A 22,256-nucleotide genomic window follows, 5' to 3' on the forward strand; every position below is an offset into this window, starting at 1 on the left:
GTGTGCATGTGACGTCACGCTTACGTCCCAACCCGTAAATCAGCCATGTTGGATGATATACACAACCAAGACAGCGCCCGTTCGTGTGTGACTTGCTGCAACGCTTCGTAATTGTCTTTGTATTTAAACGTCTAAGAAAATGCCAATCGTGTGTGCAGTGTATAATTGTGGTCATAACGCTACTCGTGACCCAGAGAAATGGTTCTTTAGATTTCGTAAAATCATCAAAAACAACGATCCACAAAAGAGGGATGAATTGCTGTCTACCGAACGCCGTAAGCTGGTTTAGCAACATAACTCGTGAGGATTTAACAGAAGGAAAAGCACAATTCACCCGTGTGTGTGGCGTCCACTTTATATCTGGTAAGAGCTCATGCTAAAGCTATGTTTTCAATGTTTACGTTAAGCATTTGTGCTTTTGATATACCCGAACACTGTAAGACCTTACTTCTCCATATCGCTGACTGGTAAATAAGGCACTTTCTTTACCTGTGATGGCAGCCATTCGCTCTTTTCTTCTGTGCATGTTTTTGTTTGGCTTATTGTTGAGACTACTTCACTTGTGAAAAGCAAAGCACCAATGTGAGAACATGCTTCGCTTAATCCAGCCATACAATCACAGTGTGCGAGGATAATATCACCGCTCTTCTCACTCACAAACCACGGCTTGAGCGGTGTATCTCAACCTCTTTGCGAGTGATTTACACGGGCATGGACGAGCACCCTGTCATCTTTCAGTGGTTTGGTAAGAAGACTACCAACCAGCCAGAAACAAAGATATTATAAGCATCTAAGCTCTTGTATGACTTCATTTGTGCGTTGGTTGCCCACGACGTTTGTAGCACAAGGTAGTTCACAATATCCGGATATTCAATCGGCGGTAATGAATCTAAATCCTCAATATAATCCGACGGCTTTAGCGTGTACGGGTCACGGCCCCAAATTTGGTCTTTTTCCTCTGAATCTTGCCTTTGCAGAGGACTCCAGAGAGTCAGAATACTCTGAAGAAGTCGGAGTTGTATTGCTGTTGTTGTTCGCTTTAGACGGCATTGTTGATTTGTATATCATCCAACATGGCGTTGCACGCATACGTCACACAGTTTTGTCACGTGTTTGCACACTATCTATTGGCTACCCGTGTCTAGTCTATAAAACGCTAGACGTGTTAATTTGATTGTACACTTATACACACACACGGGGACTGTTGCAAAAACCAAGAAGCTCTTAAACATCCCAATGAAAAACGAGAAGAGGTTTACAAGGTGGCAGAAATGCCACTAAAGAATTTGGAGTTTTATTATTTTATATTTTTCCTGAGATGCTGATACGTAACTATGGTTACGAAATGTTATGACAGTGCGTGTTTTTTAAATGATTCAGTATTTCTCTAAGGGGAAAAAACACAGGGACCAAAGTAAAAGATTGGTATATAACTGATTGTTATTGTAATTTTGGATGAACATTAGGTATAAGGCTATATGAAGAGACAGATCTAAATGTATTTATAGCAATATGACATGATTTCTGCCATTTGCAATAGTGGACTAGAAGCAGGAAGGTTAATGTAGCCGTCTGCTTCTAAAAATAATGCATATACATCAACAGTCCTTCACATTTTCTATTTACAAAATTACAAAAGAAACTAACATTTTCCTCAATCCCATTTCAGATCATTTGCTGTCTTAAGTGACTGAAATAAATAGTCTCCTGATAAATCCTCTAGATTTACATTACAGTTCATTTAGCTGATGCTTTTGTCCAAAGTGACTTACAAGAAGTACAAATAATCATGAGGATACAACTCCAAACAGCAAGAATCTTGCAAGTACATTAGCTTCAAATAAGCCAAACCAATGTAAGTGCATCAATGGGGAGGTCTTTCCACTATTTTGGAGCCAGGATAGCAAACAGGCGGGTTTTGTTTGAGGAGAATCTGAGTCCCTCTCGCAGTGAGGGAGTGGCGAGCCGATTGGCCGATGCAGAGCGAAGTGAACGTGCTGGGTTGTATGATTCGACCATGGCCTGGATGTAGGAAGGGGCTGATCCAGTCACAGCACGGTAGGCCAGCACCAGAGTCTTGAAGCAGATTCTGGACACCACTGGTAGCCAGTGAAGGGAGCAGAGAAGCTGTGTAGTGTGGGATCTAAATACTCTGAATTCAATTATACATCCAGTTATAATGCCGTGCTCTAGCTCTCTTCCTCATTGGCAACTAACAGCACACAGCTCATGAGGTGAAGGACTGAGGGTGAAGCCCACAGCTGGTGTCAGATCCAGTTCATCCTCTGTAACTCCAGGTGGAGGAGTGAAACGAAAGCGCTGGAGGAGGTAGGTGAAGAAGAGGAAAAGCTCCATTCTGGCCAGACTCTCTCCGGGACACACCCTGCGACCTGTGAGAACAAAGAATTGCAGCAAGTTAACTACATCACGTCTTTAGAATCGTATTATATCTAGACAAAATGGTTGTACCTGCAGAAAAAGGGATGAAGGCGTCTCTCCTCATAAATTTACCCTCCTTATCCAGGAAGTGGGAAGGGTTGAAGGTGTATGGGGTTTCCCATTCACTCTCATCATGCAGGACAGACGTAAGAAGAGGAAACACAGTAGTCCCCTGTAGGCAAAAGCAGAGCGGAAGGTGTATCATTGAAAGTATTGGCACCAAAGAACTGTTGGAAACAATCTTACAAAAACAAATGTGTTTGTGCGTCTGACCTTTTTGATAAAGTAACCCTGGAATGTGACGTCTTGGCTGGTTTTGTGAGGAATGGCCAATGGAACAATGTTGCCCAGTCTCTGTGTCTCGTGGATGACAGCATCAGTGTACGGCAGGTTCTTACGGTCATCTACTCGGACCTGACGGCATCCAACCACCCTGCTCAACTCCTCGTGGACCTGTTCTGGACTCGCATAACATTTAGATTAAATTGGATGAATGTACAAGTACATAAAATTGGGACTAAAGCGGAAACACTGTAATTTCACCAGGGACAAGTGAGTGGGTTTGTTTTTACACCTTGAAAATGAGGGTACTTGGCCATGAAAAGTAGACCCCACTGAAGTGTTTTTCCTGTAGTATCAGTCCCAGCTCCAAACAGATTTTTCACGCTGTAGACCAGGTTGTCATCATGATAGTGTGAATCTTTTATTTCAGACTCCTAGAAAACATAGAGAAAGAAAGTACGGTGGCCCCGAGAGCTCAACACACTGCAAATTAAGAAAGCACATGCAAATAGAAACAACACAAGCAAATGAAGAAAGCTCTTCACCAATTTGACAACACATGTGCAGCATTTAGAGGAGAAGCTCCAAACCCAATGGAAGCTCTTTCCAGGGGACACTAAAAGAGGATGCACATGACAGGGACAGCTTGTGGTTTTTTGTGGCTTCTGAAGTTATTGGCTGATGAAGTCTATCCTTCATTGTGATCACATGATTCAGATATTATAATATCTAAAGACCATCTTGCCCCAACGTCAAATCTGGACAGGGGTGAAAAGTGGGAAAAAAGCCTTTTTGCCCCCCCTTGCTCAGACCACAGCAATCTTAGAAATGTACCTTCATTTTGATCTAAACTACACATCTGTAAAGGTTTGTGAAAGTTTCCACAGACAGAGAGACGGGATTATAAACACCTGTACTCTAAACCTCTTCTGTGGTCATTCCTGCTACAGTAAGACTCCCTAAGGACCACATGTTGCCACAATGACACACACACACACACACACACACACACACACACACACATTCTCACAAGGTGGAAACAATATCTGTATCACTGTTCTGGCTGTTAAAAAAAACTCAAAGGTCATTTTCCAACACCACTGATGGATAACCAAATTCAATAACTAACCAAAACAACAAGCGCTGCCTTTGCATCACTTTAAAGTGTCGCCTGGAAGCAGTTTTAGTTGTGTTGTCAGGGACTTGCTGCAATTTTTCTAAATGCTGCACATGTGTAGTTAAATTCATATTTTCGTATGTCGTCAAGCTAGTGATTTGTCTATTTGGGTTAGGGTTATTTATTGTTCATCAGTATTATAAGGCTAGGAGTGGATTCACTGGAGTAAGACACCTCACCTCCAGGTTTAGTTTATGGGTCAGGAATGCATCCACAAAGCATCTGCACATCTCAGGGTTCAAAGTCTCCTTCAGGTCCGCTATTATGTTCCTTGTTTCTTGCCTGCTGGCCTCCGTGTGTTTCATCAAATCCCTCCAGTTTTTAAGAAAAGGGCCCAGCCAAGGAAACGTGTTGTATATCTGTAAAGGGGCAGAATACAGAACTAATGTTAACAGCCATCAGATCTGAAGTGTTCAGATGGTACCCTTCCAAAGAAATATTAAAACTGATGTGTGTGTGCAGGCAAATATAAATAATAATAATAATAATAATAATAATAATAATAATAATAATAATAATAATAATAATAATCCAAAATTAAGTTTCAAATAAATAATGAACAAATATTTACCTTATAGTTAGTACCAAATTAGACGGTTATATCCAGGATGCTTCTTAGGAAATTATTATTTACAATTTAAAATGAAGAATAAAATTTTACCAAATATTTTAAGGACGACAACAGTTTAAGTCAGGAGTCTTCAACGTTTTTTCAGATCAAGGACCCCCAAAATGATGGAGAGATGGAGCAGGGACCCCCTACTATCTATCTATCTATATATTGCTTAGAGGAGGCTTAAAGAGGTCCATGCGACGGTCCGCTCTGTCTCTTTCTGTAGGTGAAGGTGTGTGTGTGTGTGTGTGTGTGTGTGTGTGTGTAAAAATTGGTTGGGAAAAAATAAAGTACCTCCGCGGACCCCCTAGGGGTCACGGACCCCCTGTTGAAGACTTTTTAAGCTCTTAAGACTCAGATTTTCTTCTTAATCATCTGAAATCACTAGATCTGAAATCACTCTCTAGTACCAGGATGGATGCTGTTCCGGTCAGACGAATGACCTCGTGGTCTTTTTCCACCATAGCTTTGAAGTCAGGGTCCTTGTAGTCAAACCTCTTTCCAAACATGAGAGCTGATATAATATTTGAAGCTGCATAATTAATAGTCTGGGCGTTGTCGAAGGCTTTACCTGAGAGAGATAAAGTTAGATAGTGAGTGCAACTCATTCAAAGGACTGTTGCCATATAAAGAGGTGTAGAGTTTTAGAAAAGATCATGTTACCTTCCTGTTGTTCAAATTCTTCACTCAGGTAGCCACATTCATCTATGATTTTATCTTGACTAATCCTTTTGCCCATCCCAAAATCTCTCAGTGTACTTAGAGCAAAATGCCTCATTTCTTTCCACAAGTCGCCATTGGTAAATATTATGCCTGAAAACAAGAGTGGTTGGCTTGTTTATACAAGGACAGAAAAAGGCCAGTAAAACAAACAAACAAACATTTCTCTCTACCGTTTCCTTTGTTGAAATCATAGAATATTGGAGCGACCTCTCGATCTCCAAATTCCTCAGCATGGTTGACCAGAGCCTGTCTGACTGTCTTGTATCCTGCCAGGACCACCACCTTCTTCATTCCAAAGTAGACTCTAAACACTGGACCATATTTTTTGGACAGCTAAAAAGATGGAGGCAAGTAAAAGTGAGACTCACTGTCCTCTATAAGAAATGTAATTTACTGAAATTCACTTACCAATACTGAATACATACAAAAATTAATTAAAAAAACATACCTTAATTGTCTTCTATGGAAGCTTAATGATTTAAAGACATACAACACATTTCTCACATCAACAAGAGAGCGGTCGAGTCTTTTGAGATCCACCTGAAGCAGGTTACCAAGCAGGGGAAGAGGTGTAGGCCCTGGAGGCTCCAACTTCTTGTCCTGGGAGCTGAAGCTGGAGTAACAAAGGTGGAGGAACAGCAGGCCTATAATGGCCACCGACAAGTAGACTGAAATGGAAAACTGGAAAAGATCTTCCAACATGATTCTGCTGTCACCTGGATCTGACTTGTTTTACAAAACCTTTTCACTGAACGGCTGTTTTCAAAGTTAAATGAAGAGATAAATCCCTGGTTGTCAAAAATAGCGTTTCTAGTTTCTACCTGCGGTTTCAACCTGTTTGAAGTGTCTGCAAAGATGTAACCTCCTTTCACCTCTCTGGGTGGGGCGGTAGAACAAGGATCGTCCCAAGTCTCTTATTTGATAGGTCCTCACTCCTAGATATTCTCTTAGACCGGACGTTGTTCTGAAGCACCTTCTTGAAGACCCTCCCAAATCTCTTATTTCTGCTCTTAGGACCTTTCATTTAATACACCCATGGGAGGAGCGAGGAGCGATCTCTGAGCAGCGATGAGCGAGGACACACGAGAGCAGCCGACACGGAAGTCTTTCAGCAGCCGACACGCCGCCTCATTGGATATCAGTTATTGATTGTACACCACAGCTGATCGGACTGATCTGATCTTTCAACATCACTGAAATACCGCAGTGAAGACAGACACCAGATTAAACTTAATTGCAACACTGTTTTAATATTATATGTGTTGTTGGATTTAACATCTAGCTTACCACAAACAACAAACTACAAACAACTTTCTTAATTTATAAGAAATAGTTATCTGTTCATGATCTGTTATTTCTCCCATTAACGTTGATTATAGATACAATTTAATTAAGAGAGAATCAAAGAGTCTGTCTGTCAGCAAGAAACACTTTTTGCATTTACATTTTTATTTATCGTCATCTCCATTCAGTCACATGTGAGGCTGATCATACCTGAGTGTTTGATATGAATTATGCATTGTCCCTGAAACATTAAGTCTAATAAATAATGTCCAGTGTTCAACAGACTCCATAAGCATATTCTGGGTTATAAATAAAGAGTTCACAATCAGAATATCATAACATATTGACACAAATAATATAAATGCATTCTGCCCGTAGAAAAGGTCCCCGTCTTAGCAGGACACAGTATTCCGTATAAAGACAGACTGCAGGTTGTTATTCATGTGCAGGTGTTTGTTAGACAGGTACCAGACTGCTGCTGCTGCTCTGGCAGTGATAACTGGGCCTTTATTACACAGTGCACATGTGTGCACACACAAACTCCATCAAAAGTCTCCACAGCTGTAAAAGTCGACTGTCAGCTGATCCAGCTGTGATCGCAGATATCCATACCTGTCAACTCTCCCGTTTTTCCCGGGATTATCCCGTATTTTTACTTCCATCCCGTTTTTCTCCCGTATACATATTTTCCTGTAATTATCCCATATTTTTAACCTTTCAAAAATAAATTTAAAAAGGCCTAATTAAAAAAAGTGTAAAGTGGCCTCCGGTAGAGCAGATGACAGTATTATGTTTAACATTAGCTGAAAAACGTTATCCGCCAGTAAACACACAGAAGAAGAAAACAGGAACAATAACACAAAAGAAGAAGACGCGAACATATGATGAGAGTCACAGTGAACGGGAGATAGATGGAGACGCGGTTTAACCTGCCAAACAAGTTAAAACTTTATGTAAGTACCAAATGGGAGGAGACCTTCCCTTATTTATTAAAAGCAGAGTCGGGACAACTCGTGCTTTTTGTAAAGTGTGCCATTCAGATGTTAGCATCGCACACGGCGGAATAAGCGATGTTCGCCAGAATGAACAATCGTCCAAGCACAAGCACGCCAAGAAGCACAAAAACATACACTGTCAATGACTTCATGTGTGACAAGAACTGTGTCAGAGGCAAACCTAGTGACCAAAGCTGAGGGAAAGATGTCGATGCTTTGCGCTAAAAATAATGTAGCCTTCTGCTTCTGCGTTGATTTCAGTCGCAGTGTAGCGGACATGTTTCCAGACTCTGACATCGCAAGGAAGTCCTCGTGGGGGAAACAAAAGCCACACAACTCATTCATCATCAAATACATTGATGATAATAACTCATCAAATAAAATACAAAAATCTTATAAACATGTCTGTACAAGTAATACATACTTTAAATAAACATGTACCCGTCCCTTATGTGTTTACGTTTACATTGGTGGCTGAGAGCTGTTAAAGTATGGGCGGAGTCCGGCAAAACATTTCCTTTATTTTGAAATTCCAATGTTGACAGGTATGCAGATATCAGACACGGACGTCGCTTTACGTGACGCTTCAGAGGAAAGGACTTAATATTGTCATACAGATGCAAACAACTTAAGGTACAATTGTATTTGTATCTTTTACTTGGGATCAAATATAGGCTACCCGTGTCTAGTCTATAAAACGCTAGACGTGTTAATTTGATTGTACACTTATACACACACACGGGGAGTGTTGCAAAAACCAAGAAGCTCTTAAACATCCCAACGAAAAATAGAGAAGAGGTTTACAAGGTGGCAGAAATGCCACTAAAGAATTTGGAGTTTTATTATTTAATAATATTTTTCCTGAGATGCTGATACGTAACGATGGTCACGAAATATTATGACAGTGCGTGTTTTTTAAATTATTCAGTATTTCTCTAAGGGGAAAAAAAACATAGGGACCAAAGTAAAAGATTGGTATATAACTGATTTTTATTGTCATTTTGGATGAACATTAGGTATAAGGCTATGTGAAGAGACAGATCTAAATGTATTTATAGCAATATGACATGATTTCTGCCATTTGCAATAGTGGACTAGAAGCAGGAAGGTTAATGTAGCCGTCTGCTTCTAAAAATAATGCATATACATCAACAGTCCTTCACATTTTCTATTTACAAAATTACAAAAGAAACTAACATTTTCCTCAATCCCATTTCAGATCATTTGCTGTCTTAAGTGACTGAAATAAACTGTCTCCTGATAAATCCTCGAGATTTACATTACAGTTCATTTAGCTGATGCTTTTGTCCAAAGTGACTTACAAGAAGTACAAATAATCATGAGGATACAACTCCGAACAGCAAGAATCTTGCAAGTACATTAGCTTCAAATAAGCCAAATAATAGTGCAACATACAGAAACAATAGACTACAATAGAATACAAATTCAACCATTAGCTACAAATAAGCCAAACCAATGTAAGTGCAACATACAAATAACTGTTTTGTTTTGTTCCCCCCCCCCTCCTCTCTCTCATTCGCCGAGGTGCAGTCGAAACAGGTGAACTTTCAGTCTGCGACAGAAGTTGTGAAGACGGTCTGCTGACATCAATGGGGAGGTCTTTCCACTATTTTGGAGCTAGGATAGCAAACAGGCGGGTTTTGTTTGAGGAGAATCTGAGTCCCTCTCGCAGTGAGGGAGTGGCGAGCCGATTGGCCGATGCAGTGCGAAGTGAACGTGCTGGGTTGAATGATTCGACCATGGCCTGGATGTAGGAAGGGGCTGATCCAGTCACAGCACGGTAGGCCAGCACCAGAGTCTTGAAGCAGATTCTGGACACCACTGGTAGCCAGTGAAGGGAGCGGAGAAGCTGTGTAGTGTGGGATCTAAATACTCTGAATTTAATTATACATTCAGTTATAATGCCATGCTCTAGCCCTCTTCCTCATTGGCGACTAACAGCACACAGCTCATGAGGTGAAGGACTGAGGGTGAAGCCCACAACTGGTGTCAGATCCAGTTCATCCTCTGTAACTCCAGGTGGAGGAGTGAAACGAAAGCACTGGAGGAGGGAGGTGAAGAAGAGGAAAAGCTCCATTCTGGCCAGACTCTCTCCGGGACACACCCTGCGACCTGTGAGAACAAAGAGTTGCAGCAAGTTAACTAGATCACGTCTTTAGAATCGTATTATATCTAGACAAAATGGTTGTACCTGCAGAAAAAGGGATGAAGGCTTCTCTCCTCATAAGTTTACCCTCCTTATCCAGGAAGTGGGAAGGGTTGAAGGTGTATGGGGTTTCCCATTCACTCTCATCATGCAGGACAGAAGTAAGAAGAGGAAACACAGTAGTCCCCTGTAGGCAAAAGCAGAGCAGAAGGTGTATCATTGAAAGTATTGGCACCAAAGAACTGTTGGAAACTATCTTACAAAAACAAATGCGTTTGTGCGTCTGACCTTTTTGATAAAGTAACCCTGGAATGTGACGTCTCGGGTGGTTTTGTGAGGAATGGCCAAGGGGACAATGTTGGCCAGTCTCTGTGTCTCGTGGATGACAGCATCAGTGTACGGCAGGTTCTTACGGTCATCTACTCGGACCTGACGGCTTCCAACCACCCTGCTCAGCTCCTCCTGGACCTGTTCTGGATGAATGTACGAGTACATAAAATTGGGACTAAAGCGGAAACACTGTAATTTCACCAGGGACAAGTGAGTGGGTTTGTTTTTACACCTTGAAAATGAGGGTACTTGGCCATGAAAAGTAGACCCCACTGAAGTGTATTTCCTGTCGTATCAGTCCCAGCTGCAAACAGATTTCTCACGCTGTAGACCAGGTTGTCATCATGATAGTGTGAATCTTTTATTTCAGACTCCTAGAAAACATAGAGAAAAAGGTACGGTGGCCCCGAGAGCTCAACACACTGCAAATTAAGAAAGCACATGCAAATAGAAACAACACAAGCAAATGAAGAAAGCTCTTCACCAATTTGACAACACATGTGCAGCATTTAGAGGAGAAGCTCCAAACCCAATGGAAACTCTTTCCAGGGGACACTAAAAGAGGATGCACATGACAGGGACAGCTTGTGGTTTTTTGTGGCTTCTGAAGTTATTGGCTGATGAAGTCTATCCTTCATTGTGATCACATGATTCAGATATTATAATATCTAAAGACCATCTTGCCTCAACGTCAAATCTGGACAGGGGTAAAAAGTGGGAAAAAAGCCTTTTTGCCCCCCCTTGCTCAGACCACGGCAATCTTAGAAATGGACCTTCATTTTGATCTAAACTACACATCTGTAAAGGTTTGTGAAAGTTTCCACAGACAGAGAGACGGGATTATAAACACCTGTACTCTAAACCTCTTCTGTGGTCATTCCTGCTACAGTAAGACTCCATAAGGACCACATGTTGCCACGATGACACACACACACACACACACACACACACACACACACACACACATTCTCACAAGGTGGAAACAATATCTGCATCACTGTTCTGGTTGTTAAAAAAAAACTTAAAAGTCATTTTCCAACACCACTGATGGATAACCAAATTCAATAACTAACCAAAACAACAAGCGCTACCTTTGCATCACTTTAAAGTGTCGCCTGGAAGCAGTTTTAGTTGTGTTGTCAGGTACTTGCTGCGATTTTTCTAAATGCTGCACATGTGTAGTTAAATTCATATTTTCATATGTCGTCAAGCTAGTGATTTGTCTATTTGGGTTAGGGTTATTTATTGTTCATCAGTATTATAAGGCTAGGAGTGGATTCACTGGAGTAAGACACCTCACCTCCAGGTTTAGTTTACGGGTCAGGAATGCATCAACAAAGCATCTGCACATCTCAGGGTTCAAAGTCTCCTTCAGGTCCGCTATTATGTTCCTTGTTTCCTCCATGCTGGCCTCCACGTGTTTCATCAAGTCCCTCCAGTTTTTAAGAAAAGGGCCCAGCCAAGGAAACGAGTTGTATATCTGTAAAGGGGCAGAATACAGAACTAATGTTAACAGCCAACAGATCTGAAGTGTTCAGATGGTACCCTTCCAAAATAAATATTAAAACTGATGTATGCAGGAAAACATTAATATTAATAATAATAATAATAATCCAAAATTAAGTTTCAAATAAATAATGAACAAATATTTACCTTATAGTTAGTACCAAATTTGACAGTTATATCCAGGATGCTTCTTAGGAAATTATTATTTACAATTTAAAATGACAGAATAAAATGTTCCAAATATTTTAAGGACGACAACAGTTTAAGCTAGGAGTCTTCAACGTTTTTTCAGATCAAGGTACCCCAAAATGATGGAAAAGGGACCCCCTACTAAAATATATATATATATATATATATATATTATATTTAATATATATATATATATATATATAAATAAATAAAACACACAGACATATTTATCTATCATATCTATCATCATCATCATATATATATATATATATATATATATATATATATATATATATATATATATATATATATGTAGATATCTATCTATCTATCTAGATAGATAGATATCTATATATCTATATAGATATATAGATATATAGATATATATATAAATATATCTATATATATATATATATATATATATTGTTTAGAAGAGGCTTAAAAAGGTCCATGCGACGGTCCGCTCTGTCTCTTTCTGTAGGTGAAGGTGTGTGTGTGTGTGTGTGTCTGTGTCTGTGTGTGTGTGTGTGTGTCTGTGTGTCTGCGTGTTTTAGTTAATGTGAATTTAAAGACATTTCAATTTGTGGGGGAAAAATTGGTTGGGAAAAAATAAAGTACCTCCGCGGACCCCCTAGGGATCACGGACTCCCTGTTGAAGACTTTTTAAGCTCTTAAGACTCAGATTTTCTTCTTAATCATCTGAAGTCACTAGATCTGAAATCACTCTCTAGTACCAGGATGGATGCTGTTCCGGTCAGACGAATGATCTCGTGGTCTTTTTCCACCATAGCTTTGAAGTCAGAGTCCTTGTAGTCAAACCTCTTTCCAAACATGAGAGCTGATATAATATTTGAAGCTGCATAATGAATAGTCTGGGCGTTGTCGAAGGCTTTACCTGAGAGAGATAAAGTTAGATAGTGAGTGCAACTCATTCAAAGGACTGTTGCCATATAAAGAGGTGCAGAGTTTTAGAAAAGATCATGTTACCTTCTTGTTGTTCAAATTCTTCACTCAGGTAGCCACATTCCTCTATGATTTTATCTTCACTAACCCTTCTGCCCATCCCAAAATCTCTCAGTGTACTTAGAGCAAAACGCCTCATTTCTTTCCACAAGTCGCCATTGGAAAATATTATGCCTGAAAACAAGAGTGGTTGGCTTGTTTATACAAGGACAGAAAAAGGCCAGTAAAACAAACAAACAAACATTTCTCTCTACCGTTTCCTTTGTTGAAATCATAGAATATTGGAGTGACCTCTCGATCTCCAAATTCCTCAGCATGGTTGACCAGAGCCTGTCTGACTGTCTTGTATCCTGCCAGGACCACCACCTTCTTCATTCCAAAGTAGACTCTAAACACTGGTCCATATTTTTTAGACAGCTGAAAAGATGGAGGCAAGTAAAACTGAGACTCACTGTCCTCTATAAGAAATGTAATTTACTGAAATTCACTTACCAATACTGAATACATACAAAAATTAATTAAAAAAACATACCTTAATTGTCTTCTATGGAAGCTTAATGATTTAAAGACATACAACACATTTCTCACATCAACAAGAGAGCGGTCGAGTCTTTTGAGATCCACCTGAAGCAGGTTACCAAGCAGGGGAAGAGGTGTAGGCCCTGGAGGCTCCAACTTCTTGTCCTGGGAGCTGAAGCTGGAGTAACAAAGGTGGAGGAACAGCAGGCCCATAATGGCCACCGACAAGTAGACTGAAATGGAAAACTGGAAAAGATCTTCCAACATGATTCTGCTGTCACCTGGATCTGACTTGTTTTACAAAACCTTTTCACTGAACAGCTGTTTTCAAAGTTAAATGAAGAGATAAATCCCTGGTTGTCAAAAATAGCGTTTCTAGTTTCTACCTGCGGTTTCAACCTGTTTGAAGTGTCTGCAAAGATGTAACCTCCTTTCACCTCTCTGGGTGGGGCGGTAGAACAAGGATCGTCCCAAGTCTCTTATTTGATAGGTCCTCACTCCTAGATATTCTCTTAGACCGGACGTTGTTCTGAAGCACCTTCTTGAAGACCCTCCCAAATCTCTTATTTCTGCTCTTAGGACCTTTCATTTAATACACCCATGGGAGGAGCGAGGAGCGATCTCTGAGCAGCGATGAGCGAGGACACACGAGAGCAGCCGACACGGAAGTCTTTCAGCAGCCGACACGCCCCCTCATTGGATATCAGTTATTGATTGTACACCACAGCTGATCGGACTGATCTGATCTTTCAACATCACTGAAATACCGCAGTGAAGACAGACACCAGATTAAACTTAATTGCAACACTGTTTTAATATTATATGTATTGTTGGATTTAACATCTAGCTTACCACAAACAACAAACTACAAACAACTTTCTTAATTTATAAGAAATAGTTATCTGTTCATGATCTGTTATTTCTCCCATTAACGTTGATTATAGATACAATTTAATTAAGAGAGAATCAAAGAGTCTGTCTGTCAGCAAGAAACACTTTTTGCATTTACATTTTTATTTATCGTCATCTCCATTCAGTCACATGTGAGGCTGATCATCCCTGAGTGTTTGATATGAATTATGCATTGTCCCTGAAACATTAAGTCTAATAAATAATGTCCAGTGTTCAACAGACTCCATAAGCATATTCTGGGATATAAATAAAGAGTTCACAATCAGTATATCATAACATATTGACACAAATAATATAAATGCATTCTGCCCGTAGAAAAGGTCCCCGTTTTAGCAGGACACAGTATTCCGTATAAAGACAGACTGCAGGTTGTTATTCATGTGCAGGTGTTTGTTAGACAGGTACCAGACTGCTGCTGCTGCTCTGGCAGTGATAACTGGGCCTTTATTACACAGTGCACGTGTGTGCACACACAAACTCCATCAAAAGTCTCCACAGCTGTAAAAGTCGACTGTCAGCTGATCCAGCTGTGATCGCAGATATCCATACCTGTCAACTCTCCCGTTTTTCCCGGGATTATCCCGTATTTTTACTTCCATCCCGTTTTTCTCCCGTTTACATATTTTCCTGTAATTATCCCATATTTTTAACCTTTCAAAAATAAATTTAAAAAGGCCTAATTAAAAAAAGTGTAAAGAGGCCTCCGGTAGAGCAGATGACAGTATTATGTTTAACATTAGCTGAAAAACGTTATCCGCCAGTAAACACACAGAAGAAGAAAACAGGAACAATAACACAAAAGAAGAAGACGCGAACATATGATGAGAGTCACAGTGAACGGGAGATAGATGGAGACGCGGTTTAACCTGCCAAACAAGTTAAAACTTTATGTAAGTACCAAATGGGAGGAGACCTTCCCTTATTTATTAAAAGCAGAGTCGGGACAACTCGTGCTTTTTGTAAAGTGTGCCATTCAGATGTTAGCATCGCACACGGCGGAATAAGTGATGTTCGCCAGAATGAACAATCGTCCAAGCACAAGCACGCCAAGAAGCACAAAAACATACACTGTCAATGACTTCATGTGTGACAAGAACTGTGTCAGAGGCAAACCAAGTGACCAAAGCTGAGGGAAAGATGTCGATGCTTTGCGCTAAAAATAATGTAGCCTTCTGCTTCTGCGTTGATTTCAGTCGCAGTGTAGCGGACATGTTTCCAGACTCTGACATCGCAAGGAAGTCCTCGTGGGGGAAACAAAAGCCACACAACTCATTCATCATCAAATACATTGATGATAATAACTCATCAAATAAAATACAAAAATCTTATAAACATGTCTGTACAAGTAATACATACTTTAAATAAACATGTACCCGTCCCTTATGTGTTTACGTTTACATTGGTGGCTGAGAGCTGTTAAAGTATGGGCGGAGTCCGGCAAAACATTTCCTTTATTTTGAAATTCCAATGTTGACAGGTATGCAGATATCAGACACGGACGTCGCTTTACGTGACGCTTCAGAGGAAAGGACTTAATATTGTCATACAGATGCAAACAACTTAAGGTACAATTGTATTTGTATCTTTTACTTGGGATCAAATATAGGCTACCCGTGTCTAGTCTATAAAACGCTAGACGTGTTAATTTGATTGTACACTTATACACACACACGGGGAGTGTTGCAAAAACCAAGAAGCTCTTAAACATCCCAACGAAAAATAGAGAAGAGGTTTACAAGGTGGCAGAAATGCCACTAAAGAATTTGGAGTTTTATTATTTAATAATATTTTTCCTGAGATGCTGATACGTAACGATGGTCACGAAATATTATGACAGTGAGTGTTTTTTAAATTATTCAGTATTTCTCTGAGGGGAAAAAAAACACAGGGACCAAAGTAAAAGATTGGTATATAACTGATTTTTATTGTCATTTTGGATGAACATTAGGTATAAGGCTATGTGAAGAGACAGATCTAAATGTATTTATAGCAATATGACATGATTTCTGCCATTTGCAATAGTGGCCTAGAAGCAGGAAGGTTAATGTAGCCGTCTGCTTCTAAAAATAATGCATATACATCAACAGTCCTTCACATTTTCTATTTACAAAATTACAAAAGAAACTAACATTTTCCTCAATCCCATTTCAGATCATTTGCTGTCTTAAGTGACTGAAATAAACTGTCTCCTGATAAATCCTCGAGATTTACATTACAGTTCATTTAGCTGATGCTTTTGTCCAAAGTGACTTACAAGAAGTACAAATAATCATGAGGATACAACTACAAACAGCAAGAATCTTGCAAGTACATTAGCTTCAAATAAGCCAAATAATAGTGCAACATACAGAAACAATAGACTACAATAGAATACAAATTCAACCATTAGCTACAAATAAGCCAAACCAATGTAAGTGCAACATACAAATAACTGTTTTGTTTTGTTCCCCCCCCCCTCCTCTCTCTCATTCGCCGAGGTGCAGTCGAAACAGGTGAACTTTCAGTCTGCGACAGAAGTTGTGAAGACGGTCTGCTGACATCAATGGGGAGGTCTTTCCACTATTTTGGAGCCAGGATAGCAAACAGGCGGGTTTTGTTTGAGGAGAATCTGAGTCCCTCTCGCAGTGAGGGAGTGGCGAGCCGATTGGCCGATGCAGAGCGAAGTGAACGTGCTGGGTTGTATGATTCGACCATGGCCTGGATGTAGGAAGGGGCTGATCCAGTCACAGCACGGTAGGCCAGGACCAGAGTCTTGAAGCAGATTCTGGACACCACTGGTAGCCAGTGAAGGGAGCAGAGAAGCTGTGTAGTGTGGGATCTAAATACTCTGAATTCAATTATACATCCAGTTATAATGCCATGCTCTAGCCCTCTTCCTCATTGGCAACTAACAGCACACAGCTCATGAGGTGAAGGACTGAGGGTGAAGCCCACAGCTGGTGTCAGATCCAGTTCATCCTCTGTAACTCCAGGTGGAGGAGTGAAACGAAAGCGCTGGAGGAGGTAGGTGAAGAAGAGGAAAAGCTCCATTCTGGCCAGACTCTCTCCGGGACACACCCTGCGACCTGTGAGAACAAAGAATTGCAGCAAGTTAACTACATCACGTCTTTAGAATCGTATTATATCTAGACAAAATGGTTGTACCTGCAGAAAAAGGGATGAAGGCGTCTCTCCTCATAAATTTACCCTCCTTATCCAGGAAGTGGGAAGGGTTGAAGGTGTATGGGGTTTCCCATTCACTCTCATCATGCAGGACAGACGTAAGAAGAGGAAACACAGTAGTCCCCTGTAGGCAAAAGCAGAGCGGAAGGTGTATCATTGAAAGTATTGGCACCAAAGAACTGTTGGAAACAATCTTACAAAAACAAATGTGTTTGTGCGTCTGACCTTTTTGATAAAGTAACCCTGGAATGTGACGTCTTGGCTGGTTTTGTGAGGAATGGCCAATGGAACAATGTTGCCCAGTCTCTGTGTCTCGTGGATGACAGCATCAGTGTACGGCAGGTTCTTACGGTCATCTACTCGGACCTGACGGCATCCAACCACCCTGCTCAACTCCTCGTGGACCTGTTCTGGACTCGCATAACATTTAGATTAAATTGGATGAATGTACGAGTACATAATATTGGGACTAAAGCGGAAACACTTTAATTTCACCAGGGACAAGTGAGTGGGTTTGTTTTTGCACCTTGAAAATGAGGGTACTTGGCCATGAAAAGTAGACCCCACTGAAGTGTTTTTCCTGTAGTATCAGTCCCAGCTCCAAACAGATTTTTCACGCTGTAGACCAGGTTGTCATCATGATAGTGTGAATCTTTTATTTCAGACTCCTAGAAAACATAGAGAAAGAAAGTACGGTGGCCCCGAGAGCTCAACACACTGCAAATTAAGAAAGCACATGCAAATAGAAACAACACAAGCAAATGAAGAAAGCTCTTCACCAATTTGACAACACATGTGCAGCATTTAGAGGAGAAGCTCCAAACCCAATGGAAGCTCTTTCCAGGGGACACTAAAAGAGGATGCACATGACAGGGACAGCTTGTGGTTTTTTGTGGCTTCTGAAGTTATTGGCTGATGAAGTCTATCCTTCATTGTGATCACATGATTCAGATATTATAATATCTAAAGACCATCTTGCCCCAACGTCAAATCTGGACAGGGGTGAAAAGTGGGAAAAAAGCCTTTTTGCCCCCCCTTGCTCAGACCACAGCAATCTTAGAAATGTACCTTCATTTTGATCTAAACTACACATCTGTAAAGGTTTGTGAAAGTTTCCACAGACAGAGAGACGGGATTATAAACACCTGTACTCTAAACCTCTTCTGTGGTCATTCCTGCTACAGTAAGACTCCCTAAGGACCACATGTTGCCACAATGACACACACACACACACACACACACACACATTCTCACAAGGTGGAAACAATATCTGTATCACTGTTCTGGCTGTTAAAAAAAACTCAAAGGTCATTTTCCAACACCACTGATGGATAACCAAATTCAATAACTAACCAAAACAACAAGCGCTGCCTTTGCATCACTTTAAAGTGTCGCCTGGAAGCAGTTTTAGTTGTGTTGTCAGGGACTTGCTGCAATTTTTCTAAATGCTGCACATGTGTAGTTAAATTCATATTTTCGTATGTCGTCAAGCTAGTGATTTGTCTATTTGGGTTAGGGTTATTTATTGTTCATCAGTATTATAAGGCTAGGAGTGGATTCACTGGAGTAAGACACCTCACCTCCAGGTTTAGTTTATGGGTCAGGAATGCATCCACAAAGCATCTGCACATCTCAGGGTTCAAAGTCTCCTTCAGGTCCGCTATTATGTTCCTTGTTTCTTGCCTGCTGGCCTCCGTGTGTTTCATCAAATCCCTCCAGTTTTTAAGAAAAGGGCCCAGCCAAGGAAACGCGTTGTATATCTGTAAAGGGGCAGAATACAGAACAAATGTTAACAGTCATCAGATCTGAAGTGTTCAGATGGTACCCTTCCAAAAAAAATATTAAAACTGATGTGTGTGTGCAGGCAAATATAAATATAAATAATAATAATAATAATAATAATAATCCAAAATTAAGTTTCAAATAAATAATGAACAAATATTTACCTTATAGTTAGTACCAAATTAGACGGTTATATCCAGGATGCTTCTTAGGAAATTATTATTTACAATTTAAAATGAAGAATAAAATTTTACCAAATATTTTAAGGACGACAACAGTTTAAGTCAGGAGTCTTCAACGTTTTTTCAGATCAAGGACCCCCAAAATGATGGAGAGATGGAGCAGGGACCCCCTACTATCTATCTATCTATATATTGCTTAGAGGAGGCTTAAAGAGGTCCATGCGACGGTCCGCTCTGTCTCTTTCTGTAGGTGAAGGTGTGTGTGTGTGTGTGTGTGTGTGTGTGTGTGTGTGTGTGTGTGTGTGTGTGTGTGTGTGTGTGTGTGTGTGTGTGTGTGTAAAAATTGGTTGGGAAAAAATAAAGTACCTCCGCGGACCCCCTAGGGGTCACGGACCCCCTGTTGAAGACTTTTTAAGCTCTTAAGACTCAGATTTTCTTCTTAATCATCTGAAATCACTAGATCTGAAATCACTCTCTAGTACCAGGATGGATGCTGTTCCGGTCAGACGAATGACCTCGTGGTCTTTTTCCACCATAGCTTTGAAGTCAGGGTCCTTGTAGTCAAACCTCTTTCCAAACATGAGAGCTGATATAATATTTGAAGCTGCATAATTAATAGTCTGGGCGTTGTCGAAGGCTTTACCTGAGAGAGATAGAGTTAGATAGTGAGTGCAACTCATTCAAAGGACTGTTGCCATATAAAGAGGTGTAGAGTTTTTGAAATGATCATGTTACCTTCCTGTTGTTCAAATTCTTCACTCAGGTAGCCACATTCATCTATGATTTTATCTTGACTAATCCTTTTGCCCATCCCAAAATCTCTCAGTGTACTTAGAGCAAAATGCCTCATTTCTTTCCACAAGTCGCCATTGGTAAATATTATGCCTGAAAACAAGAGTGGTTGGCTTGTTTATACAAGGACAGAAAAAGGCCAGTAAAACAAACAAACAAACATTTCTCTCTACCGTTTCCTTTGTTGAAATCATAGAATATTGGAGCGACCTCTCGATCTCCAAATTCCTCAGCATGGTTGACCAGAGCCTGTCTGACTGTCTTGTATCCTGCCAGGACCACCACCTTCTTCATTCCAAAGTAGACTCTAAACACTGGACCATATTTTTTAGACAGCTAAAAAGATGGAGGCAAGTAAAAGTGAGACTCACTGTCCTCTATAAGAAATGTAATTTACTGAAATCCACTTACCAATACTGAATACATACAAAAATTAATTAAAAAAACATACCTTAATTGTCTTCTATGGAAGCTTAATAATTTAAAGACATACAACACATTTCTCACATCAACAAGAGAGCGGTCGAGTCTTTTGAGATCCACCTGAAGCAGGTTACCAAGCAGGGGAAGAGGTGTAGGCCCTGGAGGCTCCAACTTCTTGTCCTGGGAGCTGAAGCTGGAGTAACAAAGGTGGAGGAACAGCAGGCCCATAATGGCCACCGACAAGTAGACTGAAATGGAAAACTGGAAAAGATCTTCCAACATGATTCTGCTGTCACCTGGATCTGACTTGTTTTACAAAACCTTTTCACTGAACGGCTGTTTCCAAAGTTAAATGAAGAGATAAATCCCTGGTTGTCAAAAATAGCGTTTCTAGTTTCTACCTGCGGTTTTAACCTGTTTGAAGTGTCTGCAAAGATGTAACCTCCTTTCACCTCTCTGGGTGGGGCGGTAGAACAAGGATCGTCCCAAGTCTCTTATTTGATAGGTCCTCACTCCTAGATATTCTCTTAGACCGGACGTTGTTCTGAAGCACCTTCTTGAAGACCCTCCCAAATCTCTTATTTCTGCTCTTAGGACCTTTCATTTAATACACCCATGGGAGGAGCGAGGAGCGATCTCTGAGGAGCGATGAGCGAGGACACACGAGAGCAGCCGACACGGAAGTCTTTCAGCAGCCGACACGCCGCCTCATTGGATATCAGTTATTGATTGTACGCCACAGCTGATCGGACTGATCTGATCTTTCAACATCACTGAAATACCGCAGTGAAGACAGACACCAGATTAAACTTAATTGCAACACTGTTTTAATATTATATGTGTTGTTGGATTTAACATCTAGCTTACCACAAACAACAAACTACAAACAACTTTCTTAATTTATAAGAAATAGTTATCTGTTCATGATCTGTTATTTCTCCCATTAACGTTGATTATAGATACAATTTAATTAAGAGAGAATCAAAGAGTCTGTCTGTCAGCAAGAAACACTTTTTGCATTTACATTTTTATTTATCGTCATCTCCATTCAGTCACATGTGAGGCTGATCATCCCTGAGTGTTTGATATGAATTATGCATTGTCCCTGAAACATTAAGTCTAATAAATAATGTCCAGTGTTCAACAGACTCCATAAGCATATTCTGGGATATAAATAAAGAGTTCACAATCAGTATATCATAACATATTGACACAAATAATATAAATGCATTCTGCCCGTACAAAAAGTCCCCGTCTTAGCAGGACACAGTATTCCGTATAAAGACAGACTGCAGGTTGTTATTCATGTGCAGGTGTTTGTTAGACAGGTACCAGACTGCTGCTGCTGCTCTGGCAGTGATAACTGGGCCTTTATTACACAGTGCACATGTGTGCACACACAAACTCCATCAAAAGTCTCCACAGCTGTAAAAGTCGACTGTCAGCTGATCCAGCTGTGATCGCAGATATCCATACCTGTCAACCCTCCCGTTTTTCCCGGGATTATCCCGTATTTTTACTTCCATCCCGTTTTTCTCCCGTTTACATATTTTCCTGTAATTATCCCGTATTTTTAACCTTTCAAAAATAAATTTAAAAAGGCCTAATTAAAAAAAGTGTAAAGTGGCCTCCGGTAGAGCAGATGACAGTATTATGTTTAACATTAGCTGAAAAACGTTATCCGCCAGTAAACACACAGAAGAAGAAAACAGGAACAATAACACAAAAGAAGAAGACGCGAACATATGATGAGAGTCACAGTGAACGGGAGATAGATGGAGACGCGGTTTAACCTGCCAAACAAGTTAAAACTTTA

General features: G+C 40.4%; 3 protein-coding genes across 3 annotated transcripts; all 3 read right to left on the bottom strand.

Annotated features, from left to right (window-relative positions):
- Nucleotides 1-2,018: 2,018 nt before the first annotated feature.
- Nucleotides 2,019-5,936, bottom strand: LOC115011917 (cytochrome P450 2K1-like). Its single transcript, XM_029437197.1, has 9 exons — nt 5,739-5,936; nt 5,405-5,567; nt 5,175-5,324; nt 4,922-5,082; nt 4,078-4,257; nt 3,014-3,155; nt 2,713-2,897; nt 2,470-2,611; nt 2,019-2,390 (listed from the first exon to the last, which is right to left on the bottom strand). The coding sequence occupies exons 1-9, from the start codon at nt 5,934-5,936 to the stop codon at nt 2,203-2,205; spliced, it is 1,509 nt and encodes a 502-aa protein (XP_029293057.1). The 3' UTR covers nt 2,019-2,202.
- Nucleotides 5,937-9,430: 3,494 nt separating this feature from the next.
- Nucleotides 9,431-13,625, bottom strand: LOC115011881 (cytochrome P450 2K1-like). The gene is given in 10 exon segments (XM_029437145.1): nt 9,431-9,463; nt 9,465-9,646; nt 9,726-9,867; nt 9,969-10,153; nt 10,243-10,384; nt 11,311-11,490; nt 12,440-12,600; nt 12,693-12,842; nt 12,923-13,085; nt 13,257-13,625. Coding segments are annotated over 10 exon segments (1,536 nt in total). The 5' UTR covers nt 13,455-13,625.
- A 3,266-nt stretch (nt 13,626-16,891) lies between these two features.
- On the bottom strand, nt 16,892-20,768 carry LOC115011880 (cytochrome P450 2K1-like). Its single transcript, XM_029437144.1, has 9 exons — nt 20,525-20,768; nt 20,191-20,353; nt 19,961-20,110; nt 19,708-19,868; nt 18,842-19,021; nt 17,788-17,929; nt 17,487-17,671; nt 17,244-17,385; nt 16,892-17,164 (listed from the first exon to the last, which is right to left on the bottom strand). Exons 1-9 carry the CDS (start codon nt 20,720-20,722, stop codon nt 16,977-16,979), a joined length of 1,509 nt encoding a protein of 502 aa, XP_029293004.1. The 5' UTR covers nt 20,723-20,768; the 3' UTR covers nt 16,892-16,976.
- Nucleotides 20,769-22,256: the final 1,488 nt, after the last annotated feature.

Source organism: Cottoperca gobio, chromosome 8 (genome assembly GCF_900634415.1).
Source record: "Cottoperca gobio chromosome 8, fCotGob3.1, whole genome shotgun sequence".
Lineage (NCBI taxonomy): Eukaryota > Metazoa > Chordata > Actinopteri > Perciformes > Bovichtidae > Cottoperca > Cottoperca gobio.

What these genes read in the sequence shown, in the direction of transcription:
- LOC115011917 (XM_029437197.1), bottom strand. Translation starts at nt 5,936, where the DNA reads ATGTTGGAAGATCTTTTCCAGTTTTCCATTTCAGTCTACTTGTCGGTG. An exon ending in TCGACCGCTCTCTTGTTGAT is followed by an intron (nt 5,568 to 5,738) that starts GTGAGAAATGTG and finishes CCATCTTTTTAG; the next exon opens with CTGTCCAAAAAATATGGTCC. An exon ending in AGGGTTACTTTATCAAAAAG is followed by an intron (nt 2,612 to 2,712) that starts GTCAGACGCACA and finishes TTTTGCCTACAG; the next exon opens with GGGACTACTGTGTTTCCTCT.
- LOC115011880 (XM_029437144.1), bottom strand. Translation starts at nt 20,722, where the DNA reads ATGTTGGAAGATCTTTTCCAGTTTTCCATTTCAGTCTACTTGTCGGTG. An exon ending in TGATTTCAACAAAGGAAACG is followed by an intron (nt 20,111 to 20,190) that starts GTAGAGAGAAAT and finishes TCTTGTTTTCAG; the next exon opens with GCATAATATTTACCAATGGC. An exon ending in CCGGAACAGCATCCATCCTG is followed by an intron (nt 19,022 to 19,707) that starts GTACTAGAGAGT and finishes GCCCCTTTACAG; the next exon opens with ATATACAACGCGTTTCCTTG.